The 13,285-nt window shown below is 48.6% G+C and overlaps 1 protein-coding gene across 5 annotated transcripts in view; it reads right to left on the bottom strand.

Annotated features, from left to right (window-relative positions):
• Positions 1-13,285, bottom strand: part of IFT172 (intraflagellar transport 172) — a 154,029-nt gene that overhangs the window by 50,673 nt on the left and 90,071 nt on the right. For all 5 annotated transcript variants that reach the window (XR_013345524.1, XM_077812218.1, XM_077812220.1 and 2 more), the window contains one exon: positions 155-232. Coding sequence is in view for 4 of the 5 variants with exons in the window: in XM_077812218.1 (XP_077668344.1) it covers positions 155-232 (78 nt within the window). In the remaining variant the exon portion in view is untranslated. The remainder of the gene's footprint in view (positions 1-154; positions 233-13,285) is intronic.

Here is a 13,285-nt window from a genome sequence, read left to right as displayed (position 1 = left end):
GGCTCATCCGAGTCCTACTGGGAGCCTCCCAGGCAGGTGCAGGCTTCCCGTGACAGAATCCACACTCGGGCATTATTCCCCCAGCGGCAGATGGAGCATCCCAGCAGGGCCCAGTCCACAGGCAAGGGAGGGCAAAGCGCAGTATACACCGTACCTTGGCTTCTGCCACCACAATGCACTCATCCCACATGTGCAGCTCCTGGTACATTTCCATGGCCTCCTCCACTGCGTTCTGGGCACAGAGAGCAGAGCGTTACTATGGGGTGGGCTTCCTTCTCTGCCGACTCGGCACCCTGAGCCTGAGGAACACCCTGCCACATGGGGTTAGCTCCCAAAATGAGGCCAGGCTAGGAACTTCAGCTAATGAGTCTGGAAGGCTGGGCAGCAGGATAAACCTCACAGCCAATAAATGAGCCCCCCGCACCTCAGGGAAACCTTGCTCCCACTGAGAAGAACCATGAGAATGATTAAAGGATTAGAAAACCTGCCTCACAGTGACAGACTCCGGGAGCTCAAGGTGAAAGGGTGACTTGGTCACAGTCTCTAAACACCTACATGGGGAACAAATATTTAACAACAGGCTCTTTGGTCTAACAGAAACAGGGCTAACACAATCCAGTGGCTGGAAGTTAAAGCTACACAAATTCAGACTGGAAATAATGTGCAAATTTTTAACAGTGAGAGTAATTAGCCATGGGAACAATTTATGAAGGGCTGTGGTGGATTCTTTAAATCAAGACTGGATGTTTTCCTAAAAGCTCTGCTCTAGGAAATATTGTGGGGCAGGTCTCTGGCCTGTGTTCTACAGGAGGTCAGACTAGATGATCACAATGGTCCCTTCTCTAGGGAACTATGAGCCCCACCACACTGCAGGGCAAACCTCACAGCCAGTTGTGGAGTGGTTATACAGTTCCTGGTCCCAAGGGTCACCAGACAGGACCAGGATGGAGCTTAAGAAATGTAGGAAGGAGGGAGTTCTCTAGACACTGCTTAAGGCTTGGTGCTCTGTGCTTATGTCCTCACACCACAGGGTGTCAGCAGCGGGAAACCCCTCTCTCTCAGGGGTAAAGGAAAGAGACTCCAGAGCAGCAGAGTGGTGTGGGAGTGGGAACAGTGGAAAGCCAGGGAGCAGAGCTGCGAAAGCTGCAACAGGAAGGATGCAGAGTCCTCTCAGCTCAGCAACAGGGCCCATAGCTCAGGGGACTGCGAGAGAAGTTTGATTTTGGAAACTCAGGCAGCAGCCTTGCTGGATCCGTAAGTCAGAGTGATTCCAGGTGGCCTGTGATTCACAGAGAAAGCACAAGAACAGCAGGTACATGCCCCGATATTTGCCATGAGTGATACTGCTGCTGTGTGCCCGACCCCTGAGGAAAAGCAAGAACACTCCAAAGCTGTGACAAAGTGGGATTTTCTGTAAGGTTTTTAAAAAAAGAAAAGGAGTACTAGTGGCACCTTAGAGACTAACCAATTTATTTGAGCATAAGCTTTCGTGAGCTACATCTCACTTCATCAGACGCATTGGTTAGTCTCTAAGGTGCCACTAGTACTCCTTTCCTTTTTGCGAATACAGACTAACACGGCTCCTACTCTGAAACCTGTAAGATTTTTGTGAATGATGCACATGGTAGTGACTCCCTGGCCTAGAGGCTGATGCCATGGGGGCAGAAGGAGTAAAAAGCTGCCCTGGGGCAGAGCCGGAGACATGAGATCTTGTGTCAGGTAACTGTCTGGGGTGGGAGGAATGGATTGTTGAAGGACTGGCTGACACCAACCCACATCAATGGAGGATCCAGAAAGAGCCCCAAACACTGAACAACTAACACCTATCCAAGCGAAACTCCAAGACCCGTTTCTGCAATGAGATCTGAACTTTGTGTTGTCAAGATTTATGGGTCCCTCATTTGAGCCTTTGGTTACTTGCTCGCTGCTGCGTCCATTAATGAAAGTGCCATTTCTGGTTGCCGTTACCTCGGCCAGAAGAGTAGGAGAGCCACATGCCCCAGTGCCAGCCTAGCTTGTTCTGAGGTGCAGTCTGACCTACTGAATCAGAAGTGCTAGAGGCCATATGCCCCAAGGAGCCTCAGCTTCACACTATTGTGATCAAGTGAGCTTTCATAGCTGTAACAATTGATCCAATTGCCAAAACTATAACGGTTCAGAAAAGAACTAGATAAATTCATGGAGGATAGATCCATCATTGCTATTAGCCAAGATGCTCGGGACGCAACTCCATGCTCTGTGTCCCTAGCCTCTGACTGTCAGAAGCTGAGTGTGGAAGACAGGGGATGGGTCACTTGATAGTTGCCCTGTTCTGTTCATTCCCTCTGAAGCATCTGGCACTGGCCACTGTCCGAAGACAGGACACTGGGTTAGATGGACCATTGGTTTGACCCAGTCTGGTCATTCTTATGGATTGTCTGAATCCTCAGGTCCGGAAGAAAAACTCTGGCTTGAGACAAGTCCAGTACAGCCCTTATACACTATCCTCTGGACAGGGAAAAGGAGACATTCTCTGCACTGACTAGCAGTCCCAGAGCACTGAATGTTGACTGGATCAGGACTACACAAAACCTGGAGTCTGGATCACAAGCTAGTCATCTAGGTAGGGGTAAACTTGAATACCTGATCTTCTCAGGAAGCCAGCTACTACTGCCATAACCTTTGTAAAACCCCTGGGAGTTGCTGACAGGTCAAATGGTAGTACAGTGAACTGCTGATGATTTTGATTTACCACATATCTGAGGTACTTCTTGTGAACTTGGTTGACTGCCACATGGAAGTAGGCATCTTTTAAGTCAAGGTTGGCACACCAGTCCCCGGATCCAGGGAGGAGATAACAGAAGTTAGGGTGACCATGAGAGACTTTATTTTTTTTAAGAATATGTTGAGTTGACACAGGTTTAAAATTGGACTGAGACTGTCCCCCTTCGCTTTTGGGTTTAGGAAGTAACAGGAATAAAACCCCTTCCCTCTTGGACAGTGTAGAACCTCTTCTTTGGCCCCTGAGCGAAGGAGAGATTGCAGCTCCTGGAGAAGGAGCTCCTCATAGGCGTGATCCCTGCAGAGGAATACAGGCGGGGAGGGAGAGGAAGAAACAAACTGAAGGGTATATCCCACTTCCACAATGCTCACGTCCCACTGGGTGAAGTAAGGTGGGAGCAAGCACTGAGGAAGTGGAACAGATGGTTTGCAAATGTGGGGGAAGTAGGATCTGGAGAGATGGAGACTGGCATGGCGTCCTCGACTGGCCCATCAAAATGACTGCTGGGCAGTTCCCAGGTGTCTTGAAGGGCCCAGAGCTGGAGCCAAAGCAACAGGAGGGAGAGGCCTGCACGTCTAACCCCTGCACTTCTTTTCTGACAGGTCCTGACAAGGAGGTGGAGTGGAAAACCAGTGGATCTGCTGAGGTCAATAGTGCTTTCTGACCTGGCAGGCAGGGCCGGCTCACAACATTTGGCACCTGTGGCGGGGAGCTCAAATGACGCCCCCATGTTCCCTTGCTTGGGTCAAAACTTTGAAAGGTCTCAATTCTGCCTTCTTCCTGCTCTACTCCTCTCGTGGTCCTGCTCTGCCACCTACCCCAATAAAGGAGAACTAACAACTTAAAAGGCCTTGTTCAAAAATTTTAAGTAACACTTCACTTTCTAACGCCGGAACGGCAAATGTAACTTTTCTTGTCTGCCTAGTAAACACTGGCATGTTTATCTGTTTGAATAATCAAAGTGGTGCCTTCTTGGCTGCAAAGATTTGAGCTGCTTCCTGAAGGTCCACAGTCTGGGCCAGCTCATGCTCTGTTGAGATGGTTGCAAAGCCAACTAGCTTCTCCTGTGTCACTGTGGAGCACAGATGTGTTTTTATTAACTTCAGCTTGGAGAAGCTGCATTCTCCACTGGCAACTGTTACAGGAAGTGTTAGAAGTATGCGCAGAGCAACAAAAGCATTTGGAAAGAGGGTGGTCATCTTATTTGTGCACATATATTCCAGAACAGCCTTTGGAGTTGATCCTGCTGAAATGTATCTTGAAAGGGCTTTCAGTTCATCACTGAAATCACTCACATCAATATCGTGCATCTCATCATGTGTAAACACTGTCTCTAGTGCCCTGCATTGCTGGTGTAGGTCTTCTTCAGGTATAGTGAGGAGTTTTGGAATGTCATACAACATCCCAAATATACTGCTGTGTTCATAGAATCATAGAATATCAGGGTTGGAAGGGACCTCAAGAGATCATCTAGTCCAACCCCCTGCTCAAAGCAGGACCAATCCCCAATTAAATCATCCCAGCCAGGGCTTTGTCAAGCCTGACCTTAAAAACTTCTAAGGAAGGAGATTCCACCACCTCCCTAGGTAAAGCATTCCAGTGTTTCACCACCCTCCTAGTGAAAAAGTTTTTCCTAATATCCAACCTAAACCTCCCCCACTGCAACTTGAGACCATTACTCCTTGTCCTGTCCTCTTCTACCACTGAGAATAGTCTAGAACCATCCTCTCTGGAATCACCTCTCAGGTAGTTGAAAGCAGCTATCAAATCCCCCCTCATTCTTCTCTTCTGCAGACTAAACAATCCCAGTTCCCTCAGCCTCTCCACATAAGTCATGTGTTCCAAACCCCTAATCATTTTTGTTGCCCTTCGCTGGACTCTTTCCAATTTTTCCACATCCTTCTTGTAGTGTGGGGCCCAAAACTGGACACAGTACTCCAGATGAGGCCTCACCAATGTCGAATAGAGGGGGACGATCACGTCCCTCAATCTGCTTGCTATGCCCCTACTTATACATCCCAAAATGCCAGTGGCCTTTGGAAAGAGTTCCTTCAGCTGCATGAAATATTCTTCAACTGACTGGATTGCATAATGTAGCACCTGGTTAAAGAATTCAACTTTGAATTGTTATCTGGAGTATCTTATGGGATTATCCCGTGCCTCGTAATCAAAATGTCTTCTTCTTCGGTGACTCTTGTATTCTTGAATGGGTGGGAAAATAGCTTCAGTGTGAAGTTCCTCTGCCAACTTCTGTGCACTTTTCAGAACGTTTTGAAATCCCTCATCTGACCAGTAAGACTGTAGGTATGACTTTGCTTTGTCCAGTTGTTCCATTGCTCCAGATATATCCAGGTCAATACCTTGGAGTCTCTTGCTTACAACATTTATTTCAAACAGAATGTCATGCCACAACACTAAGCCACACAGAAATTTGAAGTTATGTTTGTTTCTGGTGATTCCGTTTCCCTCTGCCACTGTTCTCCCACGAACAGTTCCTGTCATAGCATTATCCTCCATAATGGCAACTATGGCATCATCTATCTTCCCAATTTGGCGGTTGATAGACTTTATCGCCTTCACTCAACTTTCCCATCTTCTGGCACTCAGTGGTTTCAGTGTCAGAGAGGATGTTCCCAGATGTTGCTTCAAAATTTGCCATTGATGAGTTGATGCAGAGAAAAATACATCGATGCTTTGAATTACATTAAAAAATTCAGCAGCCTCACGAGAAGCTGATGCTGCATCACTGACCACCAAGTTCAATGAATGAGAACTGCATTGGACAAAAAAAGCTCGAGGGTTTAACTCTTGGATCCATGTCTGCACTCCTCTGTTCCGTCCTCTCATGTTGGCACCATTATCGTAGCCCTGACTTTCATGTCAGCTATCGCAATTCCAATAAGAATTTTAAGAAATTTAAGAAATTTAATTTTTAAGAAGCACATTTGTCATACCAGCTCCGGTAGTATCATCAATGTCAATAAATTCTAGGAAATGCTCTCTGACAGACACCATTGCAGGGACATTGTCACTAGGTTCTGTTGTTGTTACAAAACGCACCATTAAAGTCATTTGATCCTTATGGCTGATGTCAGGTGTGCCGTCCAGAATAACAGAGTAATATCTTTCAGAGTAACAGCCATGTTAGTCTGTATTCGCAAAAAGAAAAGGAGTACTTGTGGCACCTTAGAGACTAACCAATTTATCTGAGCATAAGCTTTCGTGAGCTACAGCTCACTTCATCGGATGCATACTGTGGAAAGTGTAGAAGATCTTTTTATACACACAAAGCATGAAAAAATACCTCCCCCCACCCCACTCTCCTGCTGGTAATAGCTTATCTAAAGTGACCACTCTCCTTACAATGTGTATGATAATCAAGGTGGGCCATTTCCAGCACAAATCCAGGGTTTAATAATAATATCTTGCTGACTTCAGATCTGCCATAATCTTCTGTTTGACTTTTATGCCAGTAACTGTGTGATCTCATTTTGAATAGTTTTTCCAAGGTGATGGTGTGTGTACATTTCTTGGGTGGTGACTCTTCTTAGATGCTCCTAGAGTACTGCACCAAACTCAGCCATCAGCGCCACAGTTTTAAGGAAGTTTCCACTGTCTGGCACATACAGCTGATCTGCAGTGGCACGCAGGGCTAGGTTTTGGGTAGCAAGCATTCTCACAATGGCAATGAGCCTTTTCAGAACATTTTGCCAGTAAAGTTGGCAAATCTTCTCTTGATGCTGATCATCTGTGGTGGCCTTTAACTTTAGTCTCATCTCAAGCTCTTTCCGCCTATGGAATGCTCTCTGGTGATTTGCTGCCTTCTCATGGCATGCCAGATTTCTTGCCAGATTTTTCCAGTCCTTTGTTCCTGTAGAACCCAATGTGGCTGGAACATTAGACTGGAAGAGTTTGCAACAAAGACAGTATGCAGCATTCTGGGTTTTTGAGAACATAAGCCATGGCCTCTTCACTTTGTCACCACTTGGGATTTCACACCAGTAATGTGTTGGATGGAAACTTCGATTTTCATTGTCTTTGGGGAACATGAAGTTTTTCACTTGCTGTGGCCCATGCAGTACAAGGAAGTCCCTCGGGCTACTGCTCAAGTGGGTCCACAGTCCTGGATCCTCTAGACGTAAGGAACTAAACTCAGCAGCAGCTGTTTCTTGCGCCTCCACCACACTCTTCTCTGATCTACACTTCAGGAATGTGCAGGGTTCCATCCATTTGAGATGGAGATACGGATGCTGCAGTAGCTGCCAGGTCACCTGCACTCTGACTACCTGTTTCAGAGTAACAGCCGTGTTAGTCTGTATTCACAAAAAGAAAAGGAGTACTTGTGGCACCTTAGAGACTAACCAATTTATTTGAGCATGAGCTTTCGTGAGCTACAGCTCACTTCATCGGATGCATACCGTGGAAACTGCAGCAGACTTTATATATACACAGAGAATATGAAACAATACCTCCTCCCACCCCACTGTCCTGCTGGTAATAGCTTATCTAAAGTGATCATCAGGTTGGGCCATTTCCAGCACAAATCCAGGTTTTCTCACCCTCCACCCCCCCACACAAATTCACTCTCCTGCTGGTGATTGTGTAAAGAGTTGTCACTTTGGATGGGCTATCACCAGCAGGAGAGTGAATTTGTGTGTGGGGGGGTGGAGGGTGAGAAAACCTGGATTTGTGCTGGAAATGGCCCAACCTGATGATCACTTTAGATAAGCTATTACCAGCAGGACAGTGGGGTGGGAGGAGGTATTGTTTCATATTCTCTGTGTATATATAAAGTCTGCTGCAGTTTCCACGGTATGCATCCGATGAAGTGAGCTGTAGCTCACGAAAGCTCATGCTCAAATAAATTGGTTAGTCTCTAAGGTGCCACAAGTACTCCTTTTCTTCTGACTACCTGGAAGATCAGGCATCTCCTCACCACTCACATCCTCACTGGGGCCGGAAGGCTCACCATGAACATTTGTGTCTATGTATCTCGGGAGAGCTCCCTCCTGCTTAGATAGAAAAGCTTCCTTTGCTTTCTTTCTTTTTCTGAATGCTGCCCCAGAGGGGCATTTTCTTCTTTCACTCATGACTGCTGTTCTGGGACAGCTATAGTGGCTCTCAACACTCAATTGAAGGGGACAAATAAGCAGGCTGGTAGCAGCGCCTGAGTGAGGGAAGAGGTCAGCGTCTTAAGGGGCTAACTGGCTTCTACTACTTCAGTTGACTGCCTGTTCTCCCCAGGTGGGTTCAGGGAAGCAGCAGGAAACAGGAAGCTCCCTGAGAAGCTGGGGTTAATCAGTCCAGGCTCCTGGGGGTGCTAGAGAGATACATAAGAGGCTCCTGCTCCTCTCTGTCCCTGCAGCTCCTGCTGCTTTCTGTTATTCCCCCTCACCTTTTCTCCTGCCTGCCTGTTATGTCTCTTGTGCCCTCCTTCCTCCAGCACAGCACTCCCCCATCTCTGTGCATCCAGAGCAGAGAGAATACAGATGCACCAGCAGCAGACACAATTTTCTGGGTCCTAGTGGTGCCTCCCCACAGTCTGGCACCTGAGGCAGCCGCCTCAGTTTGCCTCATGGTAAGGCCAGCCCTGCCGGCAGGCATGTACAAGCCCACAGAGCTTGTTGTCCACTTCGTCTGAGAACAGAGAAGGACCCTCAAACGGCAAGTCCTGAATAGTACTCTGGACTTCACAGGGGAGACCAGAAGACTGTAACCATGAGGATCTCTGCATGGCAACAATGGAAGCCACGGTTCTAGCAGCTGAGTCTACCACGTCCAGCCCAGCCTTCAGTGATGTTCTCAGTACTCGTCTGCCCTCGTTCACCAGTGAAGAGAACTTCTGCCTTGCATTCTCAGGAAGCAGTTCTTAGAACTAATCAATGGAGCCCCATACATTAAAATAATAGAATCAAAGAATCGTGGGACTGGAAGGGACCTCATGAAGTCATCTAGTCCTGTCCCCTGGCCTCAAGGCAGGACTAAGTATTATCTAGACCATCCCTGACAGGGGTTTGTCATAAGGCCCCAGCAGAGCCTGCTGGTTGGCAATTCAAAGCTTCAGTCCTCTAGTTGAATAAATGTTCCTGCCAAACAAGTCCAATCTCTTTGAGTCCTTTGATTTGGGGGGTTACAGCCTGATGCCCCATCGCTCTCTCTCATTAGCTGCTGTAACAACTAAGGACCCTGGAAATGGGTGGGAGTAAAGATATTCAAAGTCTTGGGAGGGCACATAGTGCTTCTGCTCTGCTCTCTTTGAGGTGGGAGGCAATGAAGATGGGGTCTTCCATAGCAACTTTACAGATGCCAATATTGCCTCATTAATTGGCAGCCCATCCTAGAGGGACCTGCCATTGATCAAACATCAATCAGGTGAGATGAGGACTCCCTGACTGCCTCGACCTGCAGCCACCCTCCCTCACAATTCCTGATCATGAAGGGTGAAGTTGCCTCTGAGGAAACTGCCTTGTCCGGAGAGGAGGAGGAGGAAGACAAGACTGGACGTGGTTCAATTTCTTCTACAGGCTGTTCCTGCAAGGACTCCCCCCCCCGAGAAGAGGGCACTGAGTAGGCACAATGAGGGGAGGATCTAGAAGTTGGGGGGAAAACCCAGGGGTTCCAACAAGCCACCGATATAGGCCTGGCCCCCAGTGATCTCCTGGGCAGATTTCCACAGAAGTGCCCATGTTGGGGTTACACTGGTGGGTGGAGAGGAGGAGAGAGGGGGGATCTGTGGGATATGCTCCAGCACTGTGAAATACGAGACCCATCGTTGAGTCCGGCAGTGACGCTCCCCTTCCCTCTGACCATGAAGGGGCTGGCCCAGTGGGTGTTGGGGGCTGGCGCCGGGAACCTGGGGACGGGCACGGCATTGCCGGCATTGCCGGCTTCCCCTCAGACGATGCCGACGGGCCGCCTGTCCAGGAAGCAGGAACACCGCTGGTGTTGGTGCCAGACGGGCCAGTGAGGCCCAGGGATCTGACTCCTGCGCGGCCAGTGACACACAGCGGCAGAGAAAATTCCTGGCTACTGCCAAGACTTCCAGGGCTCTCGGCGCTGAGACTGAGTCTGCCACTGCAGAGCTGCTACTTCTGGCCCTGCCCTCAAGGTGCCCTCTCCGGCACTGAAGCCGACTGTGCCGACTTAGGCACGGATTTGGAGGGGAGCGCTTAGATTTCATATACACTCTATACCAGGCTTGCAAGGTGGAGCTCTTCCCCTGGTTGGTTCCTCTTTGCAAGACTTATATTTCTTCCTCGGCACAGGTGAAGGAGATCGCTGCCAGGACTCCAGCAACACTGGAGGTGAGCTTGTCACTGGAGTGGTAGCCCTTGGCACCGAGTTGGACCAGGACAGCTCCAAGAGCAGTCTGAATGCTGCCTCCATCAGCAGGAATTTCAGCCTTGCCTCCCTGGCCTTCTCATTCTAGGCTTCAATTCCCAGCAATCTGGCATGGGTCTTTCACATGTGCTTTGCCCAGGCACTTAAGACAACCACTGTGTGGGTCGCTCACCAGCATAGGCTTTGAGCAAGAAGCACTTGGCTTGAAGCCCAGCAACTGGGGCATGCCTCGGTGCCGGCAGCAGAACACTGAAAGGGAGAAAAACAACAAAATCAACCCTCCCCCCGCCCCCTTTTTTTTTAACCAAACAACTAAAACTTACTAACTATAACAACTGCTAAACCACAACGATACTACCTACACCGCAGAGAGAAAGCTGTTCTGGCAACGAACAGGGGCTCCAGTGACTGCCACAGGCGGTAAGAAGGAACGATGGGCAGGCTAGCGGCTGCTCTGCCCTTCAGACCTGACTGCAGTGGTATGCAGCAGCAGAGGGTGCTCGAGCAGCCCAATGGATGCCGCTGAGGGGAAAAGCTTCCAATGGCCATGTGCTGGGAGCACAGATACGAAGAGTGGAATGCACATGTGCAATCTCTCGAAGAAGAAAAACAAGGTTAGACAAAGGAAACAGCAAGAAAATGGCGTAAGACCATAGAATCACAGAATCATAGAATATCAGGGTTGGAAGGGACCTCAGGAGGTATCTAATCCAACCCCCTGCTCAAAAGCAGGACCAAGCCCCAATTAAATCATCCCAGCCAGGGCTTTGTCAAGCCTGACCTTAAAAACTTCTAAGGAAGGAGATTCCACCACCTCCCTAGGCAACGCATTCCAGTGTTTCACCACCCTCCTAGTGAAAAAGTTTTTCCTAATATCCAACCTAAACCTCCCCCACTGCAAGTTGAGACCATTACTCCTTGTCCTGTCCTCTTCTACCACTGAGAATAGTCTAGAACCATCCTCTCTGGAACCACCTCTCAGGTAGTTGAAAGCAGCTATCAAATCCCCCCTCATTCTTCTCTTCTGCAGACTAAACAATCCCAGTTCCCTCAGCCTCTCCATATAAGTCATGTGTTCTGGACCCCTAATCCTTTTTGTTGCCCTTCGCTGGACTCTTTCCAATTTATCCACATCCTTCTTGTAGTGTGGGGCCCAAAGCTGGACACAGTACTCCAGATGAGGCCTCACCAATGTCGAATAGAGGGGGACGATCACGTCCCTCAATCTGCTCGCTATGCCCCTACTTATACATCCCAAAATGCCATTGGCCTTCTTGGCAACAAGGGCACACTGCTGACTCATATCCAGCTTCTCGTCCACTGTCACCCCTAGGTCCTTTTCCGCAGAACTGCTGCCGAGCCATTCGGTCCCTAGTCTGTAGCTGTGCATTGGGTTCTTCCGTCCTAAGTGCAGGACCCTGCACTTATCCTTATTGAACCTCATCAGGTTTCTTTTGGCCCAATCCTCCAATTTGTCTAGGTCCCTCTGTATCCTATCCCTGCCCTCCAGCGTATCTACCACTCCTCCCAGTTTAGTATCATCCGCAAATTTGCTGAGAGTGCAATCCACACCATCCTCCAGATCATTTATGAAGATATTGAACAAAACCGGCCCCGGGACCGACCCCTGGGGCACTCCACTTGACACCGGCTGCCAACTAGACATGGAGCCATTGACCACTACCCGTTGAGCCCGACAGAACCAGCTCCTAAGAACAGCATTGCAGAGCTGTTCAGGGAGAGAAGGTTAAGCTTTGGGAAGTTAAACGAGGTGCAGCTGATTGCTCGCCTGGAGAAGGATGATTGGACCAAGAACCAGGATCCAGATACACGTGGGATTCCAAGAGAGTCCAAGGGCAACAGGGGCAGCCGCAGCAGTGCATCCTCATGGCCCAATTCCCCGGCAGCAAGTGTCCTCATGGCCCAATTCCACAGTGCTAGATTTGAAGGGGCAGAAGTTGGTGCCGAGGGAGAAGAACCTTCAGCTAGAGAAACAGAAGCTGAAGAATTGCAAGAGGCAGGGACAGCATGAACTGAATTTGGAGACGCAGAGGAGCAAGAGGTTCCATAGAGGAGTATGTGTGGAGAGACCATGAGAAGCCAATTCCCCAGGGAATCTATGTACCAACTTGCCAAACAGACAGAGTGAATACTGGGGACTATGAACAGATCCAAAAGGCTCTACTGCTTAAGTTTGACTGGAAACCTGAGGCTTACAGGGAAAGGTTTCAGGGTGTACAAATGACTCAGAATATGATGTATACAATAGCTACCACCCTGATGGGAGGAGATGTCCACAAATGAGGTAAAGGTGCAGATGTTGCTACGTCAAAACATTTATATGGCCTAGATGAGTTACAGCAACTCTATGAGATATGTCCCCACGAGCTTAAATGTGGTTAGTGTAGAGGAAGCCTGAGGATCTGTGTAGTCCAGGCCAATTGGTGTCAGAAGTTGTGGACAGTAGGTCCAGGTATGAAAAGACAATAAGTCCAGAGGGGACTGGTCTAAGCATGGGTCATAGAGTCTCAGAATTTAAAGCCAGAAGTGACCACTAGACTATGTAGTTTGACCTCCTGTATATCACAGGTCACCAACCACCACCCAGCAAAGGCACACTAAACCCAACAACCCAAATGAGACCAAAGTATTACAGCCCACAGGAGACTAGACAATCATAGAATCGTAGGACTAGAAGGGACCTCAAGAGGTCTTCTAGTCCAGTCCCCTGCACTCAAAGCAGGACTAAGTATTATCTAGACCAGGGGTTCTCAAACTTCATTGCACTGTGACCCCTTTCATAGAATCATAGAATCATAGAATATCAGGGTTGGAAGGGACCCCTGAAGGTCATCTAGTCCAACCCCCTGCTCGAAGCAGGACCAATTCCCAGTTAAATCATCCCAGCCAGGGCTTTGTCAAGCCTGACCTTAAAAACTTCCAAGGAAGGAGATTCCACCACCTCCCTAGGCAACGCATTCCAGTGTTTCACCACCCTCTTAGTGAAAAAGTTTTTCCTAATATCCAATCTAAACCTCCCCCACTGCAACTTGAGGCCATTACTCCTCGTTCTGTCATCTGCTACCATTGAGAACAGTCTAGAGCCATCCTCTTTGGAACCCCCTTTCAGGTAGTTGAAAGCAGCTATCAAATCCCCCCTCATTCTTCTCTTCTGCAGGCTAA

The sequence above is a fragment of the Eretmochelys imbricata genome, chromosome 3 (assembly GCF_965152235.1).
Source record: "Eretmochelys imbricata isolate rEreImb1 chromosome 3, rEreImb1.hap1, whole genome shotgun sequence".
NCBI lineage: Eukaryota > Metazoa > Chordata > Testudines > Cheloniidae > Eretmochelys > Eretmochelys imbricata.
This window is presented reverse-complemented; position numbering and strand designations above follow the sequence as displayed.